Source organism: Chinchilla lanigera, unplaced genomic scaffold (assembly GCF_000276665.1).
Source record: "Chinchilla lanigera isolate Chin_1 unplaced genomic scaffold, ChiLan1.0 scaffold00014, whole genome shotgun sequence".
Taxonomy (NCBI): domain Eukaryota; kingdom Metazoa; phylum Chordata; class Mammalia; order Rodentia; family Chinchillidae; genus Chinchilla; species Chinchilla lanigera.
Genome location: NW_004955415.1, coordinates 32,585,595 through 32,594,960, shown reverse-complemented (window position 1 = coordinate 32,594,960; position 9,366 = coordinate 32,585,595). Strand labels below are relative to the sequence as shown.

Sequence of the window (9,366 nt, the reverse complement as noted above, 5' to 3'; positions counted from 1 at the left end):
AAAAAAAAAAAAAAAAAAAAAAAAAAAAAAAGATCAGTCAGGTGTGGAGCTCCAGTCTGTGTCCCAGCTACTCTGGAGGCTGAGGCAGGAGGACTACTTGAGCTCAGGAGTTTGAGGCCAATCTGGGCAACAAAATGAGGCACCCCCTCCCCCAAGAATCAAGGCCCTTGCCAGGCACTAGAATAAAACACCTGGGTCACACAGACCCCTTTCAGAGGCAGGGAGACCTGTTCCAGGAAGATGACCTCCTCCTAGAAGATGACATCCACGAAGGGCAACCCTGGGATACTGCAGATGCAAAGGCCAGGGGGGCTAAGCAGTGAGGTGGCCTTTAGGGGACATGGGCTTGGTGATGTCCCTGTCTTCTCTCACTAGACCAGAGGCTGGCACACGTGGCCACACATAGATGCTGAATGGGCAGAGAAGTCTGTCTTCCAGGGCAGGTGACACCCCAGCCTGAGGGACAGGGGCAGAGAGCCCAGGCCCCCTGGGGGGCCCTCAGGGGTGTGGCCTGGTGGGAAGGGCAGGCGCTGCCACCTCCCAGCCTAGCATCTGGGGCTCCTGTTCTGAAAGCCCCCGAGTCCCCTGAGGGGCAGGGAGCTCCAGACTACACTGCCTCTCCACCAGTGCCCCATTTCTCTGGGTAAGTTAGGACTTCTGGGGTGAAATTTCTCCTCTTTTAGTAAAATTCACATAATTTAAACTTCACCCCTGTGTACAATTCAAGATTGGTCAGCACGAGGCTGTGCAACCAACGGGTCTAGTTCTATATTTTCATCACCCCTGTTAGCAGCACCCCCCTTCCCTTCAGCTGCCAGGTGCTCTGGATACTTTATTACACACAGTCGCACACTATGCAGTGCTCACGTCCCACTACTTGGACTCATCATCTTTTCAAGGTTTGTCCATGGTACAGCCTGCGAATGTTTACGTTGAATAATATTCTGCTGTATAGATGGAGCACATTTCGTTCCTCTATCCCTCTGCTGATGGAAATGCAGGCTATACCCCCTTTCAATGGTTGTGAACAATCTTGCTCTGCACTGGTGCAAACCAGTGCAGTGGAGACATCTATAATCCCAGCTGTTTGGAAGGCTGAGGCAGGAGGATCACACTTTGAGACATGCTTGGGCAACTTAGCGAGACCCTGTCTCCAACTGAAGACAAAATAAAATGTGTGAGGGTGTAGGTCAGTGCTAAAAGCTCCTGAGCTCAAACCACAGCACTGTAAAACAAAGCAACTGGAGCACTGTGTCCCCTTTCTTCCTCATCTGAACCTGCGGTGGAACTGCTGGGTCTCAGGGCAGTCAGCTCCGCTTTACTATGGTGAGAGGATATGGGACTGAGAGAGTGAGCTTTACTCAGCTCATGCTGCCATGGTTCTAGCTAAGGCAACGGGGAGACGCCTGCCCAAGCAGAGCTGCCCTCACCAGCCAGCAGCCTCTTGAGGACCTAAGGCCTCCCACTAGGCCATGCCTGCTACAGGCCCCAGTGTCTACAGCCACACTGCCCCAGACCAAGCCTTTGCCACGAGCCTTGCGGGAGGAATGCCGAGTCCAGACCCTGGCATGCAGAGATTCTTTGGGGTTCTGAGTGCTGGGGATGGAGCCCGGGGCCGGCTCATGTAGGGCGAGTGCTCACCACTGAGCAGCACCCCAGCCTGGCCCAAGGTAATCTGTGACGAGCCTACTGAGGAGCAGCCAAAGTGTTGTCTATGTTGAAAAATCAGTTAGCAGAAGCCTTCTGGGGCGGGCACTACTGCAATCTTAATGCTCTGGAAGGCTGAGGCAGGAGGAGTGCAATTTAAGCCCAGCCTAGGGAACTTGGTGACCTATGAGAACCTGGGTTCGTTCCCTGGTACCACAAAAACAAACAAACAAACAAACGTGGGATTTGGGGCAGTGGGTGAAGGCTGAACACCTGTTCCTGAGTGGGTAAGTGCCCGGGGAATATGGGGCCACCAGGGTGCTAATCACCTACCTCCGGGTGCACCCAAACCCTGCAGATAAAGAGCTAGGAAGAAAAGCAGGTCACCAGGGTATAGTCCTCAAAGTACCACAGGCCCTATCCACTCCAGCAGACCTAGCACCAACTCAGGGGCTGGTGTCCCCAGAAGGGAAAGGGACAGAGTTGTGGCCTGCGATTCAGTGGTAGCGGGAGGTCAGCTGACAGCAGGACCAAGAATGGCCAGCAGCAGGTTCAGGTCCTGGCTCTCAAATGTCAATAACAGGTCCTACCCCAGGCATCCTGAGGTGACAACCTGCAGGCAGTGCTTTACAGAGGCACTGCCAGGCGGCGTGCTCTGCACAATGGTACGGAGACCCTCAAGGTGGTGCCTCACTTAGAGATGTGTGCGTCCTCCCTGCTGTGTCCCCACCCAAGGACTGGCCAGGCAGAGAGTGTGAGAGGGAGCAGCTTGGGACAGCGCTCTAGTAGACGGGTGGGTTCACCTGGCCCCCACTGGCCTGCTCACAGAGCCACATGATGACACGGGATGACAAAGCCACGTTTATTGTCTGGGTTAAGCCAGTGGAGACAGGACTGGGGAGGGGAGGACGCTGACACTCCCTCCCCCTCGGACCCTGAGCGGCTAAGCCTGTAGTTCCTCCCAGGCTCCAGGTGCCACCAGTGGCGGCGGATGGGTCCCTTGCCCAAGGGGCAGCCTGTGAATTCACCTCTTCAGGAAGAAGTCTTGCGGGAGGCAGTGGTCCCCTTCTTCTTGAGCGGGGCCTTCAGCAGCGCCAGCTTCTTGGGCAGGTTGGAGCTGGCTTTCATCACCACGTCGTGCTCGATCTTCTTCCGGATCCCGATCTCCAGGTCCTATGGGGGCGACCCCAGTGCATCAGACTGGGATGGAGTGGTGGGAGGGCCCTGCCAGCTGCCCTTCGACAACTTGGAGCTCACAGGGGCAGGGGCAGTAACTGTCCCCTCGCACAGCCTTCACGAGGGGCCCGAGGACGGGGACTGAAGCCTCGACCTGCATTTTGAACACACCACAAACCCTTCTCACTTCTCTACCTCTGCTTATGCCCATGTGACAGATGGGAAGACAGTCTCTTGTATTGGGGAGGCACTGACCAGGGTCCCCAAACCATGCAGATGATATAGGACAGGAGCTCATTGTGTCCCTGCCTCTAGGTGGGTAGAACCTTCTTGGCCTGTGTCATCTCTGCTCTCTGGGGAACGGGGGCTGCCAGTGTGGGTCTGAGCCAGTTTGGTAGCTGGGAGCTGAACCACCTTCTTCACACTGCGCTGCCCATGAGTTCTGATCACCACAACTGCCACGGCTGGCGTCACTAACCATGTGTCCGGGCACTGTGAACACTACAGCAAACAAGATGCAGGAAAATCCCAGCCCACTTGGAGCTGGCACTCAGTGCCTACAAGTGAAAGACACCAGTGACACAGATATCCCACGGTTCCAATAGAAAAAGCGTTGCCATGGTGAAAAGACATCCGGGAGATAAGCGAGGGGCGGGGCTGCCACCAGGCCGGGCTGGAACAAGGAATCATGTGGGGACTTATACGGCTGGAGGGAGTGGACAGCGGAAAGGTGGAAGTGGGGCAGGGCACGTTGTGCAGGGCTTTTCCGGGTTTTCCTGAGTGTGGTGGGAGGCAGGGGGTGTCGGCAGGAGGGCCAGGTTGTGATATGTGGTGTTCACGGCATCACCTGGCTGCTGTGGGAGGGGGAGGGGTGCAGGCCGGGAGGTGACCACATAGGTTCAGGCAGGTGGCAGGCAGGACAAGTAGAGTGCAAAAAGAAAACGGACTCAAAGTGATTCCTAGCATCTGCGAGGACAGAGTCGTCCTGGAGACCCACCGGGTGACAGGCAGGGAGAAGGGCACGGAGGATCAGGAGCTCGTTTTGGGAAGGCTGCGTTTGGCATTCCCCGAGACAGACGTCTCCTGACCCCTGGGTAACCAGTTTTGAGAAAAGCAACGCTCTTCGGAGTCTAAACGCTTTGCTCCGAGCCACAGGACTAATGAGTGCGGAGAACAATTCTAGTTCAGATTTAAATCTCTTTCCAACTTCTTCATAAGCTCGGCCCTACCCACTTGGAGATAACGGACACACTTCAAGATAAGCACCAACACGACACCGGTAATCCGGGCCGCGCACGCCGACGGGGCCCGCGCCGCCCGCAGCGCCCGCAGGCGCCCGGCCGCGAGCAGGCATCCGCAGGCGCCCGGCATCCACGAGCCAGGACCGGGCGCCAACGCCAGGGATCCCCGCGGAAAGTCTCGCCGGGGAGAAATCCTGCTCACTCGGGACCTGGGATTTGCTGCGGCGCTCCCAACACTGCTCAAGGTTCCCGTACTCGCCGCACGGAGGAGGAAACAGGCTCGGAGGACTGGCGCTCCCGGCTGTCCGCCGCCGCCCCGCGGTCCCGCGCCCCGCTCACCTTCTTGATTTTCCGCTGCTGCACGATGCGCGCCTTCTTGGGGGCGATCACCCGACCTGGAGGGACGCACTCACATGAGCGTGAGGAGGCCCGGGCCAGCTCCACCCCGCTCACTCCCCGGCCCGCTGCTCACCGCCTTTTCTCGGCCCGCGGTTCCGTTCCGAGGCTGCCGCCGCGGCCTTGCTCTTAGCCGGCTTTTGCGCCTGGAACTTGCGCTGACCCTGCGCCATGACGGGCCGCGCGCCGGAAGAGGCGGAGTTACGAGCGGCCGGAAGGCGAAGGGCACGATGGGATACAGCGGGGGAGGAGGGGCGTGGAGACGCGCGGGACACAGCTTGGTAGTTAAAGGGCCAGCAGCCCTCCAACGTGGTAGGAAATTACAAGAACTGTCAATGAGAATATCGTTAGTATTTACAGGGTGCTTATGTGTTTTATAAAATTTATTATCTTATGGTCCTTATACAAAGGGCTTAGAACTCACTGTTGGTGGAAAATTTAAAGAGCTGCCTGAAACTCTGGTAATCATATATATATATGGTTGGCATGAGGTCAACCAATAAGCTACACTCTCCAGGTGTCAAAGATATTTTAACATTGGGGCTGGGGATTTAGCTCAGCGGCAAAGCGCCTGCCTGGCAAGCTCAAGGTAGTGAGTTCGGTTCCCGGTACCGGAAAAAAACCAAAAAAAAAAAAAAGGATATTTTAACATTAAAAAATATATACACGATGATGGAGAAGAGGAAGTAAGAAACAAATAAAACACTGCATTAAAATATTGTCTTTATTTTTCAGACAGGGTACACTACGTAGACCAGGCTGGCTTTGACCAGTGACCCTCCTGCCTCAGCCTCCTGAGTGTTGGGATTACAAATGTGTGCCACCACATCTCGCTTTATCTCCATTTTATCCATGAGGAAACAAAGGCACAGAAAGGTGAAGTGACTTGCTGAGATCACACAGGGAAGAAACAGAGCTGAGATTTGAACCTGGGTAGCTCTGTTATGGATGCTGGGTCTTTGGGGTATGTATGTGTGTATCTGAGACAGGGTCTTGCTGTGTTGCCCAGGCTGGCCCCAAACTCACAGATCCTCCTGCTTGAACTCTTGAGTGTTGAGATGATGCACATACCACCATGCCTGGCCTGCGGGGCCCTTACGAGCCGTGCAGGATCCTTGTCCACTCTTCCTGCTCAGGATGAAGTATGGCTCGGGGAGGAAGGTCAGTTTTTGGCTTTGCCATTTAATAAGTTTACTATGAAACCTGAGAGACAGGGGTGGGTGGGGAGGTTGGCTTGGTTCTATCTAGGGTCCACCTAGGTGCCTGCCCCTGACAGGCTGCTGCTCAGGGCTGCTCGGAGCTCCTCAGGGGCAAAGACACCCAGCTCTGTGATGATGCCACCGGTGATGAGGTCATGTGGGGTGACATCGAAGGCAGGATTCCAAACCCCAATACCTGCAAGGAAGAGAAGACAATGAGGCAAGGAGCTGGCTTTGTGAAAACCCTCAGCTGTTGTCACCCTGTCTCCACCACAGTGGTTCTTGGGTTGGGAAGCCCTTGCAAATCCGGGGTTCTCACTTTAACATTGGACAAAGACACGGTCCCAGTAACAAGGTTATAAGGTCAGATCTCCCTACCACTCCTGGACAGTCACTGCCCACAAAGGCTATAAAGTCTCTGTCTTTTTGAGACAGGGTCTTGCTATATAGCCCAGGCTGGCCTTGAACTCCTGGCAATCCTCCTGGCTCAGCCTCTTGAGTGCTAGGGTTACGGGGGTGCGCCACCCCATCCTACTGTCCTCCTGACAGCTCACCAGGTGCTGCAATCCTGACTCCGTTCACATCGGTGAGCTCATGGCCTGGCCGCTCCTCGATGATGATGTCCTGGCCAGTCTCCAGGCGGAGGTCACACGAGGAGCTGGGGGCAGCCACATAGAAGGGGATGCTGTGGTGCTTGGCAGCGATGGCCAGCTGGTATGTGCCCACTTTGTTGGCGGTGTCTCCGTTGGCGACTACGCGATCGGCTCCCACAACGACAGCTGGGGGCAAGAAACTGGATGAGCGGCCACACAGCCCTGCCCTGGCCACCCAGGGCTCCACACACGCCTGCCACTGACCTGACACGCCCCTGTGGGCCATGGCGGCAGCCGCCATGCTGTCGGCGATGAGGGTGGCGGGGATGCCCTCGTACACCAGCTCAAAGGCTGTCAGCCGTGCACCCTGGTTGTAGGGCCGGGTCTCCGTGCAGAAGGCAAGCTCTAGGCGGCCCAGCTGGTGCAGTGAGCGGATCACACCTGTGGGCGGGTGGGCAGGGGTGGGGTCAGCTGCTGGGCTCTGCCTGAGGGGACAGGTTCCTGCAGCATCCCCTCCACATCTGACTGGATGATACCTCCGTAAATCCTTCCCCAGGCCCTCAGTGGTGCACAGCAGTCTGCCCCTCTATCTGTGCCAGCTCTCTGAACTTACTGTTTAGCGTCTTCTTTTTTTTTTTTTTTTTTTTCCCAGTACTGGGTATTAAACCCAGGGCCTTCTCACTGAGCTGCATCCCCAGCCCTTTTTTATTTTGTAACACAGTACTCCAGGCTGGGCTTGAACTCACTATGTAGGCCAAACAGGCCTCAAACTTGCAGTGATTCTCCTGACTCAGCCTCCCAAGTGGGATTACAGGTGTGCACCACCATGCCCAGTTTGAGCTAAGTTCTTGCTAAATTGCCCAGGTTGGGCTCAAAGTTGTGATATTCCTGCCTCAACCTCCCAGAGTGGTGGGATTACAGGCATGTGTGACTGCACTTGGCCATTTATCATCTGCTATCATCTCTTATGTAGTTGTTATTATTATTATTGCTACTGGGGATGAAACCCAGGACCTCATACAGAGCTGTATCCCAAACCCTTTCTTTTTTACTTCTTTTGAGACAGGGTCTTGCTCTATAATCCAAGCTGTCCTCAAACTTACAATCTTCTTGCTTCAGTGACCTCCCGGATGCTAGCATTATAGGCATGCACATCTGGCTTTATGCATTGCAGTTGGGTGTCTGTCCCTCCTCCTTCCCAAGGGCAGGGATCTTGTCTGCTTGTTCAACTGTGTCTGGTGCACACAGTACGAGGTACTTAAATTTCCAAGGATGAGGCAGAACCCCGGACGGCAGGAAGATTTCCTGGAGAAAGTCTGCCACCATGAACTTCATTACTTATTTCCCTCTCCTGGTCATAGCTCCCTCGGTCCTACTTGGGGATGGGGGGTCATCCCCTCCCTGTCAGTCCTCTTAGGGGCCACATCTTGCTCCTCTTCTAAGTCAATGGCTCAGGTAGCTTGGGGTGGGCAAAGCAGACCTTATGAAATATGAGAAAACTGGTCTGCTCCTGGATCTTGCCATACCTGAAGCCAGACCCTTAAGTGAATCTATACAAGAACTAATACAGTCATGTATTGTTTTTGTGGGAGTACGGTAGTTCAGGCTTAGTTCTCTCTTGTTTCTGGTGCTGGGGATTGAACTTGGGGCCTCATGCACACTAAGCAAAGCTTATGCTTTCACCACTGAGCTACATACCAGCCACCCAATTTCTTTCTCTTGTACCCCAGAGTGGCCCCTCCTCATCCCCCCTAGATGCCTACTCACCTAGGGCTGTGCCGTAGCCAGCAGTGGCCAGGGCGCCAGTGTTGCAGTGGGTCAGCACGGTCACCTTGCCACCCTGCGGGGCTGCCCGGTCCAGGAGGTGGTGGGCTCCCAGGTCCCCGATGCTACGGTTGTCCCTGAGGTCCTTCTCCAGCATGTCCTCGGCGTAGCGGATCACTCTGGAGCCGAGGACAAGGGGCTCTCAGCACCAGCCTGGGACCCCAGGGCCTGGGCCAGCCCCACCTGTCCGCCAGGTACTGTTCTGTGGGCTTTCTTGCTGGAAGCCTCGTGTTGCTGAGGCTGAGGCCGGGATGCTTCTGCCAACATCACGAATCTCTATGTGTTCCTGTGACACACTTTTCCAGCACTTCCTGTGTGCCTGGTACCAGGAGGGGGATAGCAGTAAACAAGACAGAAATTTCTGCCCTGATGACCAGGCAGCATGGTACGCCTGTAATCCCAGGTGCTCAGGAGGCTGAGGCAGGACACTGGGGTGAAGAAGGCTGGGGATGAGCTGATAATAAAGTGAAGGGAAAAAGCAGAATCAGACTCTAGCAACGTGATGAAAGGGAGCCTAGGCTGTCGCAAAGGCCCTGGGGCTAGGGCGAGCCTGTAACCGGAGGAGCACGGTGTCACTGCGGGGCAGGCTTAAGGAAGGCAGGATAGAGCACGAGTACCAGCACTCTGGGGCCAATCCGCCCGGAGTAGTCTCCCAGCCCTCGAACCTGGGGCCCGCGACTCAAGTACACCGTGCCTCAGTTTCCCCGTCCAGAGGCGGTGGAGCCTGCCGGGGCCGCGCGCGGCTTGGGCTCCCTTACCTCTCCCGCACCGCCTCCTCCGTGGCGCCGTCGCGCGCCGCTTCCCGGGCCGCAGCGTCCCCCAGGTCGCGCGCGGCGCGGGCCATGTTGACGGCGGTCGGCCGCGCCGTGACGAGGAGGCTCAGCCGGTCGCGCACGAAGGCCGCGAGCGCTGCGGGGCCCGGACCGCCGGCCCCCGAGCGCAGCTCCACGGCGAGGCTGAGGCACCCGACGAGTGCAATGGCGGGGGCACCGCGCACCTTCATGGCGCGGATGACCTCCCACGCTTGCTGAACCGAGACCACCGTCTCGTAGCAGCTCTGCTGGGGCAGCAGCAGCTGGTTGAGCACCTGCAGGGAGCCCGGCTCATAGCGGATCGACTCCAGCGCCATGCTGCCGCCACGCCCACGGACACCAGTGCGCAGGCGCGCGAGGGCGGGGCCAGCGTGCGGGGGCGGGGACTCAGCAGAAGCGGCGCGCGCACACCAGCCAGTTCGCCCCTTCCCGGAACCGCGAGGGGGGCCTTGGCCAAGCCCCGCCCGACGGCGGCTTC

General features: G+C 56.8%; 2 protein-coding genes across 2 annotated transcripts; both read right to left on the bottom strand.

Moving 5' to 3' along the window:
* Window positions 1–2,495: 2,495 nt before the first annotated feature.
* LOC102005462 (chromosome unknown open reading frame, human C19orf53) lies at window positions 2,496–4,674 on the bottom strand. The gene is made up of 3 exons (XM_005381066.2): window positions 4,537–4,674; window positions 4,404–4,459; window positions 2,496–2,820 (listed from the first exon to the last, which is right to left on the bottom strand). Exons 1-3 carry the CDS (start codon window positions 4,631–4,633, stop codon window positions 2,680–2,682), a joined length of 294 nt encoding a protein of 97 aa, XP_005381123.1. The 5' UTR covers window positions 4,634–4,674; the 3' UTR covers window positions 2,496–2,679.
* A 943-nt stretch (window positions 4,675–5,617) lies between these two features.
* Window positions 5,618–9,247, bottom strand: Mri1 (methylthioribose-1-phosphate isomerase 1). Its single transcript, XM_005381065.2, has 5 exons — window positions 8,835–9,247; window positions 8,020–8,195; window positions 6,517–6,693; window positions 6,214–6,438; window positions 5,618–5,855 (listed from the first exon to the last, which is right to left on the bottom strand). Exons 1-5 carry the CDS (start codon window positions 9,203–9,205, stop codon window positions 5,716–5,718), a joined length of 1,089 nt encoding a protein of 362 aa, XP_005381122.1. The 5' UTR covers window positions 9,206–9,247; the 3' UTR covers window positions 5,618–5,715.
* Window positions 9,248–9,366: the final 119 nt, after the last annotated feature.